This window comes from Pristis pectinata, chromosome 37 (genome assembly GCF_009764475.1).
Source record: "Pristis pectinata isolate sPriPec2 chromosome 37, sPriPec2.1.pri, whole genome shotgun sequence".
Lineage (NCBI taxonomy): Eukaryota > Metazoa > Chordata > Chondrichthyes > Rhinopristiformes > Pristidae > Pristis > Pristis pectinata.
This window is the reverse complement of record NC_067440.1, coordinates 5,846,747-5,870,518: the sequence shown is the minus strand read 5'-3', so window position 1 is coordinate 5,870,518 and position 23,772 is coordinate 5,846,747. Positions and strand designations below refer to the sequence as shown.

The 23,772-nt window shown below is 52.0% G+C and overlaps 1 protein-coding gene across 1 annotated transcript; it reads left to right on the top strand.

Annotated features, from left to right (window-relative positions):
• Positions 1–1,335: 1,335 nt before the first annotated feature.
• LOC127586506 (rhomboid-related protein 4-like) lies at positions 1,336–22,450 on the top strand. The gene is made up of 6 exons (XM_052044518.1): positions 1,336–1,384; positions 8,332–8,823; positions 12,841–12,970; positions 17,772–17,958; positions 22,097–22,259; positions 22,371–22,450. Exons 1-6 carry the CDS (start codon positions 1,336–1,338, stop codon positions 22,448–22,450), a joined length of 1,101 nt encoding a protein of 366 aa, XP_051900478.1.
• Positions 22,451–23,772: the final 1,322 nt, after the last annotated feature.

The window sequence follows — 23,772 nt, the reverse complement described above, 5'->3', positions numbered from 1 at the left end:
TATCTTCTCCTCGAAGGTAGAAGAGAGAAAGGGAATGGCTGGGTAACAGGCATCCCTGACGATACCGTCAGCCTTCCTGAAGCACCAATGGTGGAGACGGACTGGATGGGAGGAAGTGATGGGCCTGTGATGGACCGGGCAGTATCTACCCCTCTCTGCAGGTCCCAGAGCAGAGCAGCTGCTGTACCAGACTGAGGTGCAACTTGTCAGGATACTTTCTATAGCACATCTGTGGAAGTTTGAGCATGTGTGTGTGTGTGTGTGTGTGTGTGTGTGTGTGTGTGTGTGTGTGTGTGTGTGTGTGTGTGTGTGTGTGTGTGTGTGTGTGTAGTTTGCACGTTCTCTCTGTCACCGCGTGGGTTTCCCCCAGGGGCTCCGGTTCCCTCCCACATCCCAACGACGTGCGGGGTCGGTGGGTTAATCGGCCGCTGTAAATTGCCCCTGTGGTGTGTGGGTGAGGGATTGGAGAATAAGGAACGTTTAGAGGGTAGATCACGGGGAAGTACATGGAGGAATTGGGAGAAACAATCTGCTGGAGGAACTCAGCGGGTCGAGCAGCATCTGTTGGGAGGGAAAGTAATTGTCGACAGTTTGGGTGGAAGGTCCTGATGCAGGGTCTCGACCCCAAACGTCAACAATTCCTTTCCCCTCACAGATGCTGCTCGACCTGCTGAGTTCCTCCAGCAGATTGTGTGTTGCCCCAGATTCCAGAGCTGCAGTCTCTGGTGTCTCCTCTGCGGGGAATAGGATTGTTCCAGGAGCTGGCATAGGCTCGATGGGCTGAATGGCCTCCTTCTATGCCATAAGGGTACATGGAATAAGGTGAAACTGCGGATGAGCTACAAGGTCAGAATCGGAGAGGGGTGGAGAAAGCCCGTTTACTTCATGAAGCATCACAAGTGATCTAACAAACAGGTGACATCATTGTCCATTGTTAGCACGTCATCATGTGAAGGGAAGAAAGGTCTCCGGGGGATCTGCGACTCTCGTGGGCAGTCACAGTGTAGATGTAGATGAGACACACACTCGTTCTCAATGAAGTCGTGACTTCCAGAGGGTAGGTAAGGTAATAACACGACATTTCTGTTGCCCAGCATCCGTGGAGGGAAACAGACAGTCACGACTCAGGTCGAGACCCTTCATCCGGACTGGTCAGGACCCGAAACATCAGCTGTCCATTTCCCCGACCCATTGAGTTCCTCCAGCAGTTTGTTTGTTGCCTCAGATTCCAGCGTCTGCAGTCTCTGGTATCTCCATTCCCATCTCCCTCACCTTCACGTCCTTATAAACCTCTGGATTATTCCGGTCTCTGTACAGGAAGGATGCGACTGAGCCATGGCGGTCCGTCTTGCCGTCGGGGCGGCGAGGGTTGTCCCCGGTGGAGGTCTCTCTACGCGGGGGTCCTCCCCCTTTACATCGGGGACCTGGGGGGTGGAGGGTGCTGCACCGGGCGGTGCCGTGCAACCATTTCCTGAACCGATTCACCGACACCCCAGCCGCCTGTCACTTCTGCAGCCAGGATGAGACGGTGCACCGCATGTACGCGGAGTGCGAGAGGTTGCAGCCTATCTGAAGGGGCTGCTGCTCAAGTTCTGGTTGCACTTCAGCCTGACACTGCTGATCTACGGTCACCTGGTGCAGCAGGTAGTGCGGAGGATCTCCTGGTGGGTCTTCTGCTGGGCCTGGGCAAGCCGGCCATCCACGGGTCCCGGCCGAGGGCAGCCGAGGGTTCCAGCCGGTCCGCCTGCCTGCCCGTCTTCCGGGCTTACGTCTGCGCACGGGCTGTCCTTGGAGACGGAGCACACGGTATCCACGGGCACCCAGGTTGAGTTCCGCGCTCGGTGGGCCCCTCAGGGGATCACGCGTGTTGTGGACAGTGAGAATGTGATTCTTATCTGAAGTGTTGCGTGTGCATTTAGCGGGTGTTAGTTAGCGTTATTGCTGTAGTCCTGTAGCTGCTTAGTTTTTTCTTCTATTTTCTACCTTAGTTGCAGTATTTTGACACTAGATGTCCTCTTGTAGTGCTTTTAGCAAACGAACGTTTGTGTTTAAAAAAAAGGATGCGATTGCACCGGAGAGAGTGCAGAGGATTTTCACCAGGAAGTTGCCTGGAATGGAGTGCTTCAGTTATGAGGAGAGACGGGACAAGATGGCATTGTTTTCCTTGGAGTGAGGAGGGGCTGAGGAGAGACCTGACAGAGATACACAAAATTATGGCGGGCGGAGATATGCATTTGATATTGGATTAACATAAATGGGTAGTTGATGGTCGGCACGGAGTTGGTGGGCTGAAGGACCTGTTTCTGTGCTGTAGCTCTCTGTAACTAGACAGGGTAGAGAGCACAAAACATCTCCCCACAGCAGAGGTATCTAAAACCAGAGGGCACAGGTTGAAGGTGAAGAGTGAGAGCTTCAGAGGGGATCTGAGTAAAAGAATTTGCCCCTGGGGGTGGGGGGAGGGTTGGAACCTGGAACACACTGCCTGAGGTGGGGTGGTGGAGGCAGAGACTCTCACAGTGTTTAAGAAGCGCCTGGACGAGTACCTGAATCACCAAGGTGTAGAAGGCTACAGGTCAAGTGCTGGTACGTGGGATTAGTGTAGATGTGTACCTGACAGACGGTATGGACATGGGGGGCCAAAGGGCCTGTTGCTGTGCTGTGACCTGCACGAGATGAGTATATATTTATCCCATTCCTGGGGCCATTGCAAAGCTCAAACAACGTCTTCAGTTCTGTACCAGCATCGGATTGAGTGTGTGTCATTCTCTTGCCATGGAAGTGATATACCCTGTAAGGCACTGTGTGTGGTGGGGAGGGTGAGCTTGCAATAGACAACTCTGAATTGGGACCGAGGGACTACAACCATAAGGTTCTTGACCCGACCTGCACAACCCTAACCCTCCCTCAGCAACGGAACACTACAGACCACCTCTCGCACTGCCACGGACTTGTCTCTGATTGTGACTTTGTTTTTGTTTACACTAAGGTCTTGCTTTTGCGCCATCTTTTCACTGTATGGTATAATGTTATGTATATTCTGTGTGCTGTCTGTACCTACGTGCCTGTGATGGTGCTGTGATCATTGTACCTGCACATGCAGATTGGTAAATTAACATCGGTAAATTGGTTTATTATTGTCACATGTACCGAGGTACAGTGAAAAACTTTGTCTTGCCTGCCGTCCACACAGATCATTTCATTACATCAGTTCATCGAGGTAGTACAAGGGAAAACTATAACAGAATGCAGAATAAAGTGTTACAGTTACAGAGAAAGTGCAGTGTAGGCAGACAATAAGACGCAAGGCCTTTACGAGGTAGATTGTGAGGTCAAGAGTCCATCTTATCGTACTAGGGGAATGTTCAATAGTTTTATAACAGTGGGATTGAAGTGTCCTTGAGCCTGGTGGTACGTGCTTTCAGGCTTTTATAAGATAAGATATTTATTTATTAGTCACGTACATCAAAACACACAGTGAAATGCCTTCTTTTGCGTTACTGAGAATGTTCTGGGGGCAGCCCGCAAGTGTCTCCACTCTTCCGGCGCCAACATAGCACGTCCGCAACTTCCTAACCCGTACGTCTTTGGAATGTGGGAGGAAACCGGAGCACCCGGAGGAAACCCACGCAGACACGGAGAGAACGTACAAACTCCTTACAGACAGCGGCGGGAATTGAACCGGGGCCTTTGGCACTGTAATAACGTCACGCTAACCGCTACACTACTGTGTCTGCCCCTTTTAGTATCTTCTGCCCAAGGGGAGGGTGGAGAAGAGAGAATGTCCGGGGTGGGAGGGGTCTTTGATTATGCTGGCTGCTTTACCCAGGCAGCGAGAAGTGCGGACAGGGTCCATGGAGGGGAGGTTGATTTCTGTGATGTGCTGAGCTGTGTCCACAGCACTCTGCATATGACAATAAGCTCGACTTGACTTGAGGCGGAAGTATGTTTAAGATGGCTTCTTAAAATCTTAACTGCCCTAAGTAGATGGCGTGGACGGTGATTGGGATTACAGGCTCTTGGCTGGCAGCTGCTTGTAAACTTCTGGTACTTCCCTTCCCCTGAAGAGAAGGAAGGTCAGGACGATTGCTGATCCTTTCTGCTTATGGCTAAGACAGGAAGACACCCCACCTGTTGAAGTCAGGGCCAGTTGTCTATGAATATGACACAGGCTTTGCGTGTGCGATGCTTTCAAGAGCGAGGAACATGCTAGGAATATGCAAGACTTTTGCTGAGGATTTGTAGTGGAATCTCACAACGTACTGTGATGGCAATGGCCAATGCACAGTTGGACAAGAGGGCCATCTCTCCCCCTGCTGGCTGACTGAGGAATGGCAAACAGAAGACTCTTGTCAGCATTGAGGTAAAAGTTCCCGACAAGGACCGTTCTTGACTTGGCTCCCCTTATTATCTGGGCTCTCAGCAGTGGTTTGGTGGGCTCCATACCAAGCTGACCCACCCAGCAGAATAGAACCGCAGCACAGAAACAGGCCATTCAGCCCAACTCGTCCATGCCAACCAGCGTGTAGCCTTCCATATTAAACCCATTGCTCAGCACTTGGGTCATCTGTGCCTAAGCAATTCGAGTGCTCATCTAGATAATTCTTAAATGCTGTCAGCAACTCAACCTCGACCACTGCCTCAGAATGGATGAAGACACTGAAGGTCTGGTTGCTGAGGTGGCGAGGTAACTTGTGAAAAGGAAGCTTCAAAGGGATATGGATAGGTTCAGTGATTGGGCAAAAATCTGACCCTAACCCTACCCCAGCAACGGAACACTACGGACCACCTCTTCCACTGCCCTGGACTTGTCTCTGACTGCGTCTTTGTTTTTTTTGCACTAAGGTCTTGTGTTTGCACAGACTTTTTTTCAGTGTCTTGTATAATTTATGCACAATTTACATGCTGTGTGTTGTCTGTACCTACTTGCCTGTGACGCTGCTGCAAGCAAGTTTTTCATTGTACCCGTACCTCACCGCACTTGTGCACATGACAATAAACTCAACTTGGGTATAATGTGGGGAAAAGTAAAATTATCCAATTTAGCAAACAAAGTGAAAAAAAGAAGCTTGTTGCTGAGAGATTGGGAAACTCTGAAATGCAAAGGGATCTGCCTGTCCCAGTGTATAACTGTAAATTGGTTTATTATTGTCACATATACTGAGGTACATGTTTTCCATGCCGTCCACACAGATCATTTCATTTCAACAGTGCATCGAGGTAGTACAAGGGAAAAGAGATGACAGAATGCAGAATAAAGTGTTACAGTTACAGAGAAAGTGCAGTGCAGGCAGACATTAAGGTACAAAGCCACGATGAGGTCAAGAGTCCATCTTATCGTACAAGGGGGTCCATTCAATATTCTTATAACAGCGGGGTAGAAGCTGTCCTTAAGCTTGGTGGTACGTGCTTGCAGGCTTTTGTATCTTCTGCCCGATGGGGGGGGGGGGGGGGAAGAAGAGAGAATGTCTGGGGCGGAAGGGGTCTTATTGACTAGTATGCAGGTAGAGCAAATAATTTGGAAAGTGAACAGAACGTTCTTATTTACAATAGAACCAGAAAACACTGGAAATACTCAGCAGGTCAGGACGCAGCTGTGGGAAGAGAAACAGAATTAATGTTTCAGGTCGAAGACCTTGAATGTTATTCTTTATTGTGAGAGGAATTGTATACAAGAAGAGGAAGGTTATGCTTCAGTTAATAGAGTCCTTGTGTGACCAGATCTGGATCACTGTAGACAGTACTGATTTTGTAAACATAGAAGGATGTTAATAAGTTGGAAGGAGTTCAGAGAAGGTGTACTGGACCGATATCTGGAATGGGCAGGTGTCAATGTCAGCAAAACAAAGGAGTACACACCCCTGTCTGTATCAGTGGTGCTGAGGTGGAGATGGTTGAGCGCTTCAAGTTCCCAGGTGTAAACATCACCAAAATTTGTCCTGGTTCAGCCATGTGGACACTACAGCCAAGAAAGCTCACCAGCACCTCTACATCCTCAGAAGATTAAGGAAATTTGGCATGTCCCCGATGACCCTCGCCAATTTTTACAGATGCACCATAGAAAGCATCCCATCCGGATGCATCACGGCTTGGTATAGCAACTGCTCTGCCTGGGACTGCAAGAAACTACAGAGAGCTGTGGACGCAGCCCAAACCAGTCTCCCCTCCATTGACTCTGTCTACACTTCCCGCTGCTGACATAATCAAGGACCCCTCCCACCCCGGTCATTCTCTCTTCCCCCCTCTCCCGTCAGGCAAAAGATACAAAAGCCTGAGAACACGTACCACCAGGCTCAAGGGTAGCTTCTATCCCGCCGTTATCAGACTCCTGAACGGACCTCTCACACGCTAAAAGATGATCTCACAACCTACCTCGTCGTGGTCCTTGTACCTTATTGTCTGCCTGCACTGCACTTTCTCCGTAACTGTAACACTTTATTCTGCATTCTGTTTGACACACAAACAAAGCTTTTCACTGTACCTCAAAAAACATGACAGTAATAAACCGATTACCAATACCAGGTCATTTAATAGACAGGCAAGGATACAGTGGAGTGTAGAAGAGTGAGAGATGACAAGGGAAGATTGGACGGGCTGGGCTTATATCCACCACAGTTTGGAAATGAATAAAATCCTTGACAGGGTGGGTTTGGGGAGGGTGTTTCCCCTTGTGGGGGAATCAGGAATTAGGGGTCACTGTGTAAAAGTAAGGGGTGTCAATTAGCAGAGGATTGAGGTAAACTCCTCCTCAAAGAACGGTGGAAACAGAGTTTTTTTGAGGCAGAGGGAGATAAGTTCTTGAGTAATAAACAGCTTGCACTACCTCATTTGCACTACCTCGGCTTGCACCACCTCAGTGTGCACCACCTCAGTTTGCACCACCTCAGTGTGCACCGCCTCAGTGTGCACCGCCTCAGTGTGCACTACCTCAGTTTGCACCACCTCAGTTTGCACCGCCTCAGTGTGCACTGCCACAGTGTGCACCACCTCAGTTGCACTACTATCTCTGCACCCTTCTGTTATGTTGCACTCATCGTTGAATTTATTAATGTATTTATGAGTCAAATCGAGTTTATTGCCGTGTGCACAGGTACGGTGAGGTACAGGTACAATGAAACACTTGCTCACAGCAGCATCACAGGCGCGTAGGTACAGACAACACAGGCTGATTATACATAAATTATAAAGAAGGAAAAGGCTGTGCAAAACAAGACATTAGTGCAAAAAAACACAATCCGAGACAAGTCCACGGCAGTGCGAGAGGTGGTCCGTAGAGTGTCCCGCTGCTGAGGTAGTGATTAGGGTTGTGCCGGTTGGTTCAAGGACCTGATGGTTGAAGGGAAGTCGCTGTTCCTGAACCTGGTGGTGTGGGGACTTCAGGCTTCTGTACCTCCTGCCCGACGGTAGCTGCGAGAAGAGGGCACGGCCCGGATGGTGGGGATCCTCTGTGACAGATGCCGCCTTCTTGAGGCAGCGCCTCCTGTAGATGCTGTCAGTGGTGGGGAGGGCTGTGCCCGTGATGGACCGGGCTGTGTCCGCCACTCTCTGCAGACCCTTGGGTTCCTGTACGTTGGAACTGCCGTACCAGGCCCTGATGCATCCAGTCAGGATACTTTCACCAGTGCATCTGTAGGAGTGTTCGGTGACAAGCAGAACCTCCTTAAGCTTCTAAGAAAGTAGAGACACTGGCGTGCCTTCCTTGTGACTGCATATCAGTGTTGGGCCCAGGATAAGGGAGGGGCAATAATTAAACCAAGCTCTTTTCAAGGCCATGGATGGCTCTGATTTAAACAGGAGTGTTGTAAATTGGTTTACTATTGTCACATGTACCGAGGTACAGTGAAAAACTTTGTTTTGCATGCCGTCCATACAGATCACTTCACTACATTGGTACATCGAGGTAGTACAAGGGAAAAGCAATAACAGAATGCAGAATAAAGTGTTCCAGTTACAGAGAGAGTGCAGTGCAGGCAGACAATAAGGTGCAAGGGACACGACGAGGTAGATTGTGAGGTCAAGAGTCCATCTGATCGTGCAAGAGGTCCGTTCAAGAGTCTTATTATAACAGTGGGATAGAAGGTGTCCTTGAGCCTGGTGGGACGTGCTTTCAGGCTTTTGTATCTTCAGCCTGATGGGAGGGGGGAGAAGAGAGAACGTCCGGATGGGACATTGTTGGCTGCTTTCCCGAAGCAGCAAGAGGTATAGACAGAGTCCGTGGAGGGGAGGCTGGTGTCCGTGATGCGCTGGGCTGTATCCACAACTCTCAGCAGTTTCTTCCGGTCCTGGGCAGAGCAGTTACCGTACCAAGCTGCTTCTTGTCTCTTGCTATTACAGGCACTGCACCATTGCAAAGGCCACGGAGCGAAAGGTACTTGGAACCAGGGGCACAGAGCAACTTCAGAAAATGTCCAATGGAGGAATTACTGGGCAGCTACATCATCTTCCTGATCCTGCTCTTCATTGAGACTAAAGGGATCCCCCCAGTCACTCTTGCCATCATCATCCTCAACATGTTCATTTTCCTAGCGCCCGAACTCAACGTGGGGGATGTCTGCCTCAGCGTCTCCACCACCTTCTACGGCTGCGAGTGGCACAGGCTGTTCCTGGCCCCCCTGCATCACATCGACGTCGACCACCTGGGCTTCAACATGGCCTCGCTGGTGTGGAAGGGCAGCAAACTGGAGCGCAGGATCGGAAGTGCCCGCTTCATGTTCTCCATCTGTATCTTCAGCCTGTTGACCGGCCTCGCCTACCTGTCCATTAAGGCCGGCCTCTCCTACCTGCTCACCGAGAGGTTCAACATGGACTGCGCGGTGGGCTTCTCAGGTAGCCACGGGCAGGAGCGCGGGGAGGAAAGCAGGGCAACTGGCCAGTGGCCGGGATGGTGGAACATTGACCTGGGATCTGGGAGAGGGACAGGGGGTTCAATGGGGATCTGGGGAATGGGTGGTGGTAGGGATCTGGGGAATGGGTGGTGGTAGGGATCTGGGGAATGGGTGGTGGTAGGGATCTGGGGAATGGGTGGTAGTAGGGATCTGGGGAAGCGGGGGAGAGGGAGGGAGAAGGAGAAACAAAAGACTGCAGATGCTGGAACCTCGATGAAGAAGACGATGATGCTGGAGGAACTCAGCAGGTCAGGATGCTGCCTGGCCTGCTGAGTTCCTCCACCATCATCGGGAGGGAGAGCGAGAGGGATGGAGGGAGGAAGGGAGGGGGAGAGAGAGAGAGGGCAAGAGGGCAAGAAGGGAAGAGGGGAAGGGGGCAACGCTGGGAGAGAAGGAAGGAGGGAGGGAGAGAGATAGAGAGAGAGGGAGAGAGAAAGGGAAAGGGGGAAGGAAGGGGAGGGTGGGAGAGGAGGGAGGGAGAGGGAGAGAGAGGGATCATCGAGGTGCACAGATGTGGCAGTTCTGGCTCAGTCCTGCTCCCCCGACCTGGAACATCTGGGGGTCAAGTGTCGTCCTCTCGATCTGCCGAGGGAGTTCTCTGTCGTCATCCTGGTAGCGGTAAACATTCCACCCCGGCACTGGGGGAGCTGAGCACCGTGATCAACAGTCCCGAGACAGCGCACCCTAATGTCTTCCCGATCATCGCGGGGGATTTCAACCAGGCCAGCTGGAAGTCTCTGACAAACTACCACCAACATGTCACCTGTGGAACCAGAGGAGCCAACACACTCAATCACTGTTACACCGCCATCAATAATGCTGACCGTGCCATCCCGCACCTGCGCTTGGGCAAGTCCGATCACCGGGCTGTACTTCTACTCCCAACATACAGGCAGAGACTGAGGACCACGGCATCAGTGGAGAGGACCACGACGGTCTGGTCAAGGGAGGCGGAGGAGCGTTTGCAGGACTGCTTTGAATCGGTGGACTGGACCACATTCAGGGATTCATCCTCAGATCTGAATGAATATGTCACGGCCGTCACCGACTTCATCAAGACCTGTGAGGACGAGTGTGTGCCGTCAGGAACAGACCGAGTCTTCCCAAACCGGAAGCGTTGGATGAACCAGGAGATCCGCAGTCTGCGGAGGGCTCGATCTGTGGTGTTCAAGACCGGTGATTCAGAATCCTGCAAGGAGTCCAGGTACGACGTACGGAAGGCCATCGTGAGAGGGAAAAGGCAATTCCATGTGAAGTTAGAGACACAATCGGATGCAAGACAGCTGTGGCAGGGTTTGTGTGCCATTACTTCCTATAAGGCAAAACCTAGCAACATAAATGGCAGTGATGCGTCACTCCCTGATGAGCTCAACGCCTTTTATGTATGCTTTGAAAGGGAGAATAACATTACACCTGTGCGAATCCCCACAGCACCTGGTGACCCTGTGACCTGTGTCTCAGAGGCCGACGTCAGAACATCCTTTAAGAGGGTGAACCCTCGCAAGGCGTCAGGCCCTGATGGTGTACCTGGCAGGGAACTGAAAACCTGTGCAGACCAAATGGCTTTTCAAGGACATCTTCAACCTCTCACTGCTGCAGTCAAAGGTTCCCACCTGCTTCAAAAGGGCATCAATCATACCGGTGCCCAAGAAGAGCAGGGTGAGCTGCCTCAATGACTATTGCCCGGTAGCACTCACATCTACTGTGATGAAGTGCTTTGAGAGGTTGGTCATGGCGAGAATTAACTCCTGCCTGAGCAAGGACCTGGACCCGCTGCAATTCGTCTACCGCCACAACAGGTCTACAGCGGACGCGATCTCACTGGCTCTCCACTCGGCTTTGGAGCACCTAGACAACAGCAAAACATATGTCAGGCTGATGTTTATCGATTACAGCTCAGTGTTCAACACCAGCATCCCCTCAGTACTAATCAACAAGCTTCAAAACCTGGGCCTCTGTCCCTCCCGCTGCAACTGGATCCTCGACTTCCTCATCGGGAGACCACAGTCAGTGCGGATCGGTAGTAACGTCTCCTCCTCGCTGACAATCAACACAGACACACCTCAAGGATGTGTGCTTAGCCCACTGCTCTACTCTCTCTACACTCATGACTGTGTGGCTTGGCACAGCTCAAATGCCATCTATAAATTCACCAATGACACCACCATTGTTGGTAGAATCTCAGACGGCGACGAGGAGGTGTACAGGAGCGAGATAGATCGGCTGGTTGAGTGGTGTCGCAACAACACCCTCGCACTCAACCTCAGCAAGACCAAGGAACTGATTGTGGACTTCAGGAAGGGGAAGTCGGGAGAACACACACCAGTCCTCACTGAGGGGTCAGCGGTGGAAGGGGTGAGCAGCTTCAAGTTCCTGGGTGTCAACATCTCAGAGGATCTATCCTGTGCCCGACACATTGATGCAATCATGAAGAAGGCATGCCAACGGCTCTACTTCATTAGGAGTTTGAGGAGATTTGGTACGTCACCAAAATGTCTTGCAAATTTCTACAGATGTACGGTGGAGAGCATTCTGACTGGTTGCATCACCGCCTGGTACGGAGGCTCCGATGCGCAGGATCACAAGAGGCTGCAGAGGGTGGTAGCCAGCTCCATCACGGGCACAACCCTCCCCGCCATCGAGGACATCTTCAAGAGGCAGTGCCTCAAGAAGGCGGCATCCATCACTAAGGACCCTCACCACCCGGTTCTTCTCGTTACTACCATCGGGGAGGAGGTACAGGAGCCTGAAGACCCGCACTCAATGATTCAGGAGCAGCTTCTTCCCCTCCGTCGTCAGATTTCTGAACGGTCCATGAACCCATGAACACTACCCGGTTATTCCTTTTTTGAACAATTTATTTATTTTTGTAACTTATAGTAATTTTATGTCCTGCACTGTACTGCTGCCGCAAAATAACACATTTCACGACATATGTCAGTGATAATAAACCTGATTCTGATTCTGAGAGAAGGAGAGAGGAACAGATAGGGGGGGGAGGAAGAGGGAGAGAGGGAGGGAGAGATGCAGGGGGAGAGAACGAGAGAGAGAGATAAGATAAGATTTCTTTATTAGCCACAAGTACATCGAAACACACAGTGAAATGCATCTTTTGCGTAGAGTGTTCTGGGGGCAGCCCGCAAGTGTCGCCACGCTTCCGGCGCCAACATAGCATGCCCACAACTTCCTAACCCGTACGTCTTTGGAATGTGGGAGGAAACCGGAGCACCCTGAGGAAACCCACGCAGGCACGGGGAGAACGTACAAACTCCTCACAGACAGCGGCCGGAATTGAACCCGGGTCGCTGGCACTGTAATAGCGTTATGCTAACTGCTGCACTACCGTGCCTGCCCTCATCAGAGCTGAAGTCATCAGTGAATGTGTGGAGACCCAGGTCACATTGTCCAGTGCTGTTGTTAGGACGGCATTATGAAGGTGAATGACTGGCGCAGCAGGTAGAGCTGCTGCCTCCCAGCCCGAGAGACCGGGGTTCGATCCCCACCTCCGGCACTCTGTGTGTGTGTGTGTGTGTGTGTGTGTGTGTGTGTGTGTGTGTGTGTGTGTGTGTGTGTGTGTGTGTGTGTGTGTGTGTGTGTGCAGTTTGCACGTTCTCCCTGTGACCGTGTGGGTTTCCCCCGGGTGCTCCGGTTCCCTCCCACATCCCAACGACGTGCGAGGTCAGTGGGTTAATCGGCCGCTGTAAGTTGCCCCCCAGTGTGTGGGTGAGGGGTAGAATCTGGGGGGAGTTGACGGGAATGTGGGGAGAATAAAATGGGATCGGTGTAAATGGGTGGTTGATGGTCGGCATGGACTCGATGGGCCGAAGGGCCTCCCTCTGAATAACAGCCCAATTCCAACGCTGTGGAAACAGAGCACCACCTCGACAGAGATTCAACGCTCGAGAAATGCAATGACTGACGAGCATTTCATTGGCCCTTTGCCTCCTTTGTCCAACAGGGATCCTTTTTGCTCTCAAAGTGATCAACAATGGCTACAGCGCCGATGGAGACATCCCAGGACCATTTCAGATCAAAAAGCGAGATGCTTGCTGGGCAGAGCTTATCCTTATCCATTTACTCTCTCCAAGGTAAAGTGTTGCTCCTCCCTCTGCGTCCCCTCCCCAACCTTTCCTCCTGCAGCCCTGGGTGACCAGGGTGTGTGTGAGTTGGTACGGGCCGGGATGATGGACATTACGTTGGTGGAGGGGATCTGGGAGGGTTGGGGTGGCCACCATTGGCAGGGTACTGGGAACCAAACCACACTCGAGAGACTGGAGTTGGAGGAGTGCCGAGATTCCAGGGCTGATGAAGATTACACAGACTGGATCCGTGGAAAGGATGACAACCTGGTGGCGCAGGGGGTAGAGCCGCTGCCTCCTGGTTCCAGAGACCAGGGTTCGATCCTGACCTCTGGTGCTCTGTGTGTGTGTGTGGTGTGTGGTGTGTGTGTGTGCGTGTGTGTGTGCGTGTGTGTATGTGTGTGTGTGTGTGCGTGTGTGTGCGCGTGTGTGTGCGCGTGTGTGTGCGCGTGTGTGTGCGCGTGTGTGCGCGTGTGTGCGCGCGTGTGCGTGCGTGTGTGCGTGTGTGTGCGTGCGTGTGTGTGCGTGCGTGTGTGTGTGTGTGCGTGCGTGTGTGTGCGTGTGTGTGCGTGTGTGTGAGCGTGTGTGCGTGTGTGTGTGTGGGGTGTGTGTGTGTGTGTGTGTGTGTGTGTGTGTGTGTGTGTGTGGGTGTGTGTGTGGAGTTTGCACCTTCTCCCTGTGACCGAGTGGGTTTCCCCCCGGGTGCTCCGGTTCCCTCCCACATCCCAACGACGTGCGGGGTCGGTGGGTTAATCGGCCGCTGTAAATTGTCCCCCCAGTGAGTGGGTGAGGGGGTAGAATCTGGGGGGAGTTGACGGGAATGTGGGGAGAATAAAATGGGATCGGTGTAAATGGGCGGTTGATGTTTAGCACGGACTCGATGGGCCAAAAGACCTACTTGCATGCTCTATCTCTCTATGACTATGAAGACCCTAGTATAGAGGCCTATCCAACACGGCTGATGCTGGGATTGGACGGGATGGGTTGGGACTTTGTTGATTAAGGCACAAGACTTGAATTTGGATGAATTCAAGTTCTTGGGAGGTCAAATGTAAGGGGAAAGCATCCAGTGAATGGCAGGACTTAAAGGGCAACTGAGAGGAAATGAGGAACTGGGTGAGGGGAGGAGTGGGGGGCAGTGGTGGGGTTACTAGGAGAGAGCAGTGGGTGGGAATAGTCTTCACAGTGCAAGGCACTGCAAACGTCTCAACGATTTCCGATGGGCTGGTTTCTAACAGTATGGACGAACTTATAACACCGCCATCGCAAGAGGCAACTAACGGTTTAGAGGCAGACGAGTCACCAGGTCCCGATGGCCTGCTCACAAGGGAAGTGGCTGCAGAGAGAGTGGACCTTTTGGCCGAAGTTTTTCAAAACTCCGGGAAGGTACCAACGGATTAGAAAACCACAATGGGACTCCCTTCTTCAAGAAGGGAGGATGACAAAAAGCGTGTAATTGTTGTTGCAAGGTGCTGGAGTCTGTAATCTAGGAAGAAGTAGCTGGTGATTTGGCAAAGGTTAATGCTATCAAACCAAGTCAGCTCAGTCTTATGAGAGGTAAAACCTGTTTGACAAAACCTCTGGTGTCCTTTGAGGATGCAAAAAGCAGAGTTGCTGAAGGGGAACCTGTAGTGTATTTGGATTTTCAGAACGCAGTTGACAAGGGGCCACATAAAAGGACAATGCACAAGGGCTCAAGGTACCAGGGGAAGTTTGTGAATACACGCTCTCCCAGTTTGTCACCACCTGATGTAGAATCCTCTCCCCCTTCAGTTACCGTGGACACGCATCCAAGGCCTAAAACCGTAGGAGCAGAATTAGGCCATTCGGCCCATCGAGTCTGCTCCGCCATTCAATCATGGCTGATTTTTTGTTTCAACCCCATTCTCCCCGTAACCCTGAACCCCCTCACCAATCGAGAGCCTGTCAGTCTCTGCCTTAAATACACCCGATGACTTGGGTTCCACAGCCCTCTGTGGCAATGAATTCCACAGATTCACCGCCCTCTGGCTGAAGAAATTCCTCCTCATCTCAGTTCTAAAGGGACGTCCCTTTATTCTGAGGCTGTGCCCTCGGATCCTGGACTCTCCCACTGATAGAAACATCCTCTCCACGTCCACTCTATCCAGGCTTTTCAGTATCCGGTAGGATTCAATGAGATCCTCCCCTCATCCTTCTGAACCCCATCGAGTACAGGCCCAGAGACATCAAATGCTCCTCGTACGTTATAGAGGGTATTGGTGAATGAAGATTTGTGATCAGGTAGAAGGTGGAGGATTGGAATAAGCAGGTCCTTTTCAGGTTGGAAGGATGGTGGATAGGAAGGATCAGCTCTGGGCCCTGAGTTTATATTAAGGAGGGCAGAGTACTGGGCTCACCAATGAGATCACACTAGGGTTGGGAGAGCACGTTGCAGTCGGGATACCTGAACTCTGCAACTGGACGTGGATAGATTGAGGCAGATGATTGTCACATGGAGGTAAATGTGGGGAAGTGTGAGGTCACGCACTTTGGCAAGAGGAATAAAAGGGTGGATTATTATCCAGAAAGACAAGAGACGGCCGATGCTCGACTCTGGAGCAACACACAAAAGCATCTGGAGGAACTCAGTGGGTCAGGCAGCATCCATGGGGAGGGAATGGACAGTCGATGTTTCGGGTCGAGACCCTTCCTCTGGACCGAAAGGTGGTCAGTGAACACAGGTGAGGGGGAAAGGGGCGGAGCAAGAGCTGGCAGGTGATAGGTGGATCCAGGTGAGGAGGGGTGATTGGCAGGTGGGGGCGGGAATGATGTCGGAAGCTGGCAGGTGATTGGTAGATCCGGGTGATGGGCAGGTGGGGTGGGAGTGACGTCAGAAACTGCGAGGTGATAGGTGGAGGCGACAGAGGGCTGCAGAGGGTGGGATCTGATAGGAGGGGAAGGTGGAGCCTGGAATGGAGGGAGGGAGGTGGGGAGGGGAGCCAGCGGGAGGAGTGGGATTATCATCTGAATGGAGACAGACTGCAGCCGAGTGCTCAGCGGGGTCCAGGTGTAACTGGGCATGAACCACAGCAAATCAGCAGGCAGGTACAGCAGGTGGGCCAGAAGGCAAATGGTACATCGGCCTGTATTGCAGGGGAGTCGGAGGTTAGAAATGGGAAAGGGTTGTTCCCGTTGTACAGGGTGTTGGCGAGGCTGCACCTGGAGCACCGGACACAGTGTTGGTGCCCTGATGTGAGAAAGGGCACGCTGGCATTGGAGACAGTCCGGAAGAAATTCCCTGGGTTAACTCCTGAGGTGAGAGGGTTGTCCCATCATCAGTGGTTAAAGACATTAGATCTGTACCCATGGAGTTTAGGAGAATGAGGGGTGACCTCATTGAAACATCTCAGATCTTGAAGGGACGTGACAGGGTCGGTGTGGAGATGTTCCCACCAGTGGGAGAGTCTCGGACGAGGGGACAGAGTTACAGGATTAGGGGGCCGGTCGTTTAACGCTGAGGTGTGTCGGGACTTCTCCTCACAGAGGGGGGGAAATTGGAGTTCTCTGCCCCAGAAGGGGTGTGGAGGTGCATCACTGAGGGGATCAAAGATCAGGGAACTGAGGGTGATGGGGAATTGGCACAGAGGGGGAGATGAGCCCTGGGACAGCTCAGCCAAGGAACGGTGGGTCAGGTTTCAGGGGCTGAGTGGCCTTCTCCTTCTCCGGCACTGCACAGAGCGTCCACTGGATGGGTGTCGGGACAGTTGGCAGTGCCAACCTTCAGTGCCCAAGTCCTTGTGAAGGAGGTGGTGAGGGACAGTCTCGAGCCCCTGCAGGGTGTACCCTGAGGGTAAACACACGGTGTTGCCTGGGAGGAGGTTTCCCATCAACAGCAAGTCTCAGCATTAACTGAAAGGGGGAGGGATGGAGAGGGAGAGATACATATAAAACGCTTGGGTAGTGTACCGGTGGGGACGGGTCTGACACTGCGTAACACCGGGGTACAGTACCGGTGGGGACGGGTCTGACACTGTGTAACACCAGGGTACAGTACCAGTGGGGACGGGTCTGTCGCTGTATAACACCGGGGTACAGTACTGGCGGGGATGGGTCTGACACTGTATAACACCGGGGTACAGTACCAGTGGGGACGGGTCTGACACTGTGTAACACCAGGGTACAGTACCGGTGGGGACTGGTCTGTCATTGTATAACACCAGGGTACAGTACTGGTGGGTCGGGTCTGTCACTGTATAACACTGGGATACAGTGCTGGCGGGAACAGGTCTGTCACTGTATAACACCGGGGTACAGTACTGGCAGGAACAGGTCTGTCACTGTATAACACTGGGGCACAGTACCAGTGAGGATGGGTCTGTCACTGTGTAACACTGGGGTACAGTACCGGTGGGGACTGGTCTGTCACTGTATAACACCGGGGTACAGTACCGGTGGGGACGGGTCTGTCGCTGTATAACACCGGGGTACAGTACTGGTGGGGACTGGTCTGTCGCTGTGTAACATCGGGGTACAGTGCCGGTGAGGACGGGTCTATCACTGTATAACACTGGGATACAGTACCGGCGGGGATGTGTCTGTCACTGTATAACGCTGGGATACAGTACCGGCGGGGATGTGTCTGTCACTGTATAACGCTGGGATACAGTGCTGGCGGGGATGTGTCTGTCACTATATAACACTACCAGTGACACAACTCTGAAGTCCCCTTCCATATAACACCGTGTACAATCTCCTAATTTAAGAGCTGCTGAGAAGTTTGATTTGTTCTGCTCATTTACAGGAATTGTCGCAAGTGAACTGGAAAGACTGTTTTCTCTTTTCTGTTTAGATCCTCGTTTGTCGGACATTTAGCAGGCATTCTGGTTGGGTTAGCTTATGTGAAAGGACCCCTGAAGATGATAATGAATTGGTTTACAGGCAAGGAATATGGTAACGTGCGATTTGCTGAATGCTGCCATGTCTCGCGGAATCTATATCTGGACAGGGACCCTGACGGAGGTGGGACCACGGCTGGCGTTTGTTTACCTGATTATGCTTCTTAGTTTTTGCAGTCGTTTACATTCTGCATGATCTGGGGTTTTCTGGGGGTCCAGCCAATGGCCAGGTCTTGATTCCGAGTTCCTTGGGGAGGCCCAGTGGCTCCCTGCGACCGTGTGGGTCTCCCTTGGGTGCTCCCGCATCACAACAATGTGCGGGGTCGGTGGGTCAGCTGTCCGCTGTAAATTGCCGCCCTGGTGTGTGGGTGAGGTGGGAAAACCTGCAAGGAGAACATGGAGAGGATAAGATTGGGATTAATGTTGGATTGATGTGAATGGTCGCTTGATGGTCGGCAAGGACTCGATGGGCCAAAGGGCCTGTTTTTGTTGTATCTGTCTTGGGGTATGACTATCTCGAGGGGTCTTGACAGGGTGGGTGTGGAGACGGTGTTTCCTCTGTGGGAAAATCTAGGACTGGGCATCAATGTTCACGATAAGGTTGAGGCAAATTCTCTTCTCAGAGGGCAGAGGGTCCTTGGAACTCTCCTCCTCAAAGGGCGATGGACGCAGAGTCTTTGGGTGTTTCTTGTGGTCAGGGCACACCTGGCCAGTTCTCCACATGATCGGACAGATGTTGTCATTGCAACTGTCCTGGGACAGTTGACTGGAGGTGAGGCAACCTTTTCATCACTATCCTGGTCACTCCATTATAGGAAGGATGTGGAAGCTTTGGAGAGGTTCAGAAGAGGTCAAAATCGAAAGTCAAAGTCCAGTTTATTGTCCCGTGTACAAATCCATGTGTGCACAGGTGCAGTGAAAAACTTACTTGCAGCAGCATCATAGGCACACAGCATCAGAGACACAACATTCACAAGAAAAACATAAATTAAACATAAATTACACAAAGAAGAACACAATTAGAAGAAAAAAATTCCATTGTAGTGCAAGGTGGTCAGTGTTGCTATACTGAGGTAGGGTTAGGGTTGTGCAGGTTAGTTCAAGAACTGAATGGTTGAAGGGAAGTAGCTGTTCCTGAACCTTTAGGCTTCTGTACCTCCTGCCCGATGGGAGCTGCGAGAAGACGGCACGGCCCGGATGGTGGGGATCTTTGACGATGGATGTTGCCTTCTTGAGGCAGCTCCTCCTGTAGATACTCCCGATGGTGGGGAGGGATGTGCCCATGATGTATTGGGCTGAGTCCACTACCCTCAGCAGCCTTTTACATTCCCGCACATTCGAATTGCCGTCCCAGACTGTGATGCAACCAGTCAGGATACTTTTACCAGGTTCACCAGGATGCTGCCCGGATTAGAGAGTATTAGCTCTAAGGAGAGGTTGGACAGACTTGAGTTGTTTTTTCTGGAGCGTCGATGCGCTGGGCTGTGTCCACAACTCTCTGCAGTTTCTTGCGGTCCTGGGCAGAGCAGTTGCCGTACCAAGCCATGTCGACTGTGTGTGGTATGAGCCTCCATGGACTCTATCCATATCTGTAGTTCTTACGTCTATTATATCGTCTCCAAATGAAGCATCAATGGTATAGAACATTGAGATGATGGTGAACTGCATCTGAACTGCTTCATTTGTAGACGATAAAGAGACGATTTGGAGACGATTTGCTGTTGGGTAAAGAGCTAGAATACAGCGATGAAGGAATAGCCATGTATTTCCAAGAGAGGGTGATGGGGGAGCCTGCAAGTGGTGGTGCTCCCCTGCACCCACTGCCCTCGTCTATTGGTGGCGGGTTTGGGGGGTGCTGTTGGAGTAGCCCGGGCAAGTAACCGCGGTGCGTTTTGTAGACAGTGCAGCCACTGTGCGCTGGTGGTGGAGGGAGTGGGTGTTTAGTGTGGTAAAGGAGGGTGGTGAGAGCTTCACCCAGACACCCCTCCCACTGGGTCCCCTCCCCCCCCCCCCCACTGTTCCCATCTGCCCTCCCCATGTCCCTTATTTGGTTCCAGGCTGCACCTTCCTCTCCTATCAGATCCCACCATCTGCGGCCCTCTGTCACCTCCACCTCTCACCTCCCAGCCTCCCCACCCTCCCCTCCTCCATCTGCTTCTCACCCCCTCACCTGGATCCACCCATCACCTGCCGGCTCCTGCTCCACCCCTTCCCCTCACCTCTTTATACTGCCTTTCAGTCCAGATGAAGGGTCTCGACCCGAAACATCAACTGTCCATTTCCCTCCGCAGATGCTGCCCGACCTGCTGAGCTCCTCCAGCGTTTAGTGTGTTGTCTCTTGTGTCTGCTTCTTAAGAGTTGCTGGGGACACATTCATTCATAGAACATAGAACACTACAGCACAGTACAGGCCCTTCAGCCCACAATGTTGTGCCGACCCTAATGTACCTGCCCCACAACCTCTGCTGGCAGTGCGTTCCACGCACCCACCACGCTCTGCGTAAAAGAACTTACCCCTGACATCCCCCTTACACCTTCCTCCAATCACCTTAAAATTATGTCCCCTCGTGTTAGCCATTGTTGCCCTGGGGAAAAGTCTCTGACTGTCCACTCGATCTAAGCCTCTTATCATCTTGTACACCTCTATCAAGTCACCTCTCATCCTCCTCTCTAAAGAGAAAAGCCCTAGATCGCTCAACCTATCCTCATAAGACACGCTCTCCAATCCAGACAACATCCTGGTAAATCTCCTCTGCACCCTCTCTAAAGCTCCCACATCCTTCCTACAATGAGGTGACCAGAATTGAACACAATACTCTAAACAGAGTTCTATAGAGCTGTACCATTACCTGGCGGGTCTTGAACTCAATGCCCTGACTCATGAAGGCCAACACTCCATACGCCTTCTTAACAACCCTATCGACCTGCATGGCAACCTTGAGGGATCTGTGGACATGGACCCCAAGATCCCTCTGTTCCTCCAGAGGTTATAATTATATATAAATTATGACAGTGAAGAAAGTGTGCAAAGCAAGACATTAGTGCATAAAAACACAGAGACAAGTCCACAGCAGTGCCAGAGGTGGTCCGTAGTGTTCCGTTGCTGAGGTGGGGTTAGGGGTGTGCAGGTTGGTTCAAGAACCTGATGGTTGAAGGGAAGTCACTGTTCCTGAACCTGGTGGTGTGGGACTTCAGGCTTCTGTACCTCCTGCCTGACGGTAGCAGTGAGAAGAGGGCATGGCCCGGATGGTGGGGATCCTTGACGATAGATGCCGCCTTCTTGAGGCAGCGCCTCCTGTAGATGCTGCCAGTGGTGGGGAGGGCTGTGCCCGTGATGGACCGGGCTGTGTCCACTACTCTCCGGAGCCCTCACCTTTGAAGGACCCCAGACCAAGGTGCCTTCGTTACATAGGCAACAGCACCAAGACTGTCCTGAGATGGCAGGATTGGGGTTGTTGGAGGGGGTGACAGAGAAGGCAAGAGCTTTGTTGAGCAGTGCTGTTCCAAGCGCTGGAGATGATGCCACAAGCGGTGGGTGGGTCGGTCCTGGGACGTAGACCCTGTGACTGTCAACAGCCAAGGGATCTGAGTGTGGGACGCAACGCAAGCGCGATGGTCGACTCCCTCAGGACACTGCTGCTGGTCTCACCCTCGGTCAGTGTTCCATCCCCCCTACGGACACGTGCAGGCAGCAGAACTGGAAGGCTCTGGGACCGGGCCGAATGGCCTCTCTTTGTTCTGTACCAGTGCTGATTGGTTCTCCAAGGTGATGCCAACTGAGCAGGGGGCACGAGGGTGGGGAGAGAGAACTTTACGGTGGTGTGCTCTGACACACGGTTCAGTGAAACTCCCAATAATCCGCTATCCGATCATTTGGAAATTCCGATAGTGACCAGGGTGACGTTTGCCCTGCTTTCTTCTGACCTGCCAGAGCTCCAGATCCCGTGCACCCTTTCCACTCACCGGGACCCCATTTCCCGCTCCCTTTAAACCAACCGGGACCCTGTTTCCCGCTCCCTTTAAACCCACCGGGGACCCCGTTTCCGGGTCCCTTTAAACCCACCGGATTCTCTGTGAAATTTATTATAACAGTGCAACAGCAAAATCAAGTGATGTAAGAAAGTGTTGGAATAACATCCAATAATCCGGAAAACCTGCCAGTGAGTGTGCTGGATTATTGGAATTTTACTGACCTGTGGTTGGGGGGGGGGTGGGGGTGGCAGGGATTGAAGGACAGCCTGCTTGCTGATACTTGTAGATGTCTTGCCTTCTGTTCCAGACTACCAGACCGCCGCTCCACCCAGGCACCGGAGACAACGCAGAAGATGCTGACAGTCAGAACCCTCCACCCCACTCCCCCACCACCCAGGGCTCCCCTGGACCAAGACTGAGCTTCCCCACCCCTCCCCCTGCCAACCCGGACACTGCCCTCTGGAAATCAGGTGAGCAGTGTGTGGGTCCGGAGCTCTATGACTCTCTGAACCTGTGGCATCAGGGTCAGGAAGAGGTTGTGCACCCCTTGAGGTTGTCCCACCATCCAATCTCACCTGTAGACCCAGGGGAGGGAGCAACGGGGCCAAAGTTTCAGGCTGTGGCCTCGCCCAGCAAGAGCAGGAGTTGGGACATCGTGTGACAGCTGTAGGTGGTGTCGGTGACACCACACTCGTACCGTGTGCTGTTCTGGTCGCCCAGCTACAAGAAGGATGTCATTAAGCTGGAGAGGGTGCAGAAACAATTGACAAGCATGTTGCCGGGACTGGAGGGCTTGAGTTATAAGGAGAGACTGGATAGGCTGAGACTATTTTTGGTACTAATGGAGAACGTACAGTGGCCAGTTAACCCACCGACCCCGCGCGTCTTCGGGATGTGGGGAAATCCGACATTCCAAACGAAGCTCAAAGAAAAAGCCAGTCTGGAGAAGCAACGTCTTTAAGAGGAGATGTTAAGCTGACACACCCCTCCTCCAGCCTCCCCACTCCCCCACCTCAGCTTCACATCCACCATCACTTCGATATTGAGCGAGAGAATGGGAGGTCACCTGGTGGCTGGAGGCCATACTCCTGGCCATTTCACTCATTGCTGCCTCCTCCGGGAGCATTCTTTCAGAGCTTAGAAGAATGAGGGGTGACCTTATTGCAACATAGGAGTCCCTGAGGGGACGTGACAGGGTCGATGTTGCGACACAAGAGACTGCAGATGCTGGAATCTGGAGCAAACTGTGGGAGGAACTCAGCAGGTCGGGCAGCATCTGTGGAGGGAAAGGGATGGTCGATGCTGCAGATCGAGTTCCTGAATCAGATGTGGAGATGTTTCCACCAGTGGGAGAGTATCGGATGAGGGGACAGAGTTACAGGATTGGGAGGGTCGGTCATTTAACACTGAGGTGTGTCGGGACTTCTCCTCACAGAGGGTGGGAAATCTCTGGAGTTCGCTACCTCAGTGTTTGTGGAGGTTGGACCATTACAAGTTGTTTCTTGTGAGATCAGGAAATTGAGGGCAATGGGGAACTGAGATGAGGCCTGGGGTAGATCAACCATGGAATAGTAGGGCAGGCTTGATAGGCCGAGTGGCCTACTCCTGCTCCTGTTCTGTGTTCTTCAGTCTTACTGGAATTTGTTGGTTGTCAAATTTCCAACAATGACTTCACCTCAACAGGATTTAATTGGGGCTTTGAGTTGTGTTGTTGAGATAGGTGCTATATAAATGCAAGCTTTCTTGTTTAATTGTACATTGTCTCTATATACCAATGGTAGTTCTGAAAAAAAATCCTTTCCAAAATTATTTTTTTAAGTGACTTCTGACGATTCTGAAGCTGAGGAAGGGGAAGAAATGGAAGATTATTTCAATCTAAGATTTTCAATGTCATTAAAAGAAAATGAAATCAATAAAAGTTTTCACTACAGAAAATATTGGTTCAATTAACATTCATGTTGGGTTTTTAGGATGAAAACCCTG

What these genes read in the sequence shown, in the direction of transcription:
- LOC127586506 (XM_052044518.1), top strand. Translation starts at nt 1,336, where the DNA reads ATGGCGGTCCGTCTTGCCGTCGGGGCGGCGAGGGTTGTCCCCGGTGGA. An exon ending in GAGGGTTGTCCCCGGTGGAG is followed by an intron (nt 1,385 to 8,331) that starts GTCTCTCTACGC and finishes TTGCTATTACAG; the next exon opens with GCACTGCACCATTGCAAAGG. An exon ending in ATCCATTTACTCTCTCCAAG is followed by an intron (nt 12,971 to 17,771) that starts GTAAAGTGTTGC and finishes TTTTCTGTTTAG; the next exon opens with ATCCTCGTTTGTCGGACATT.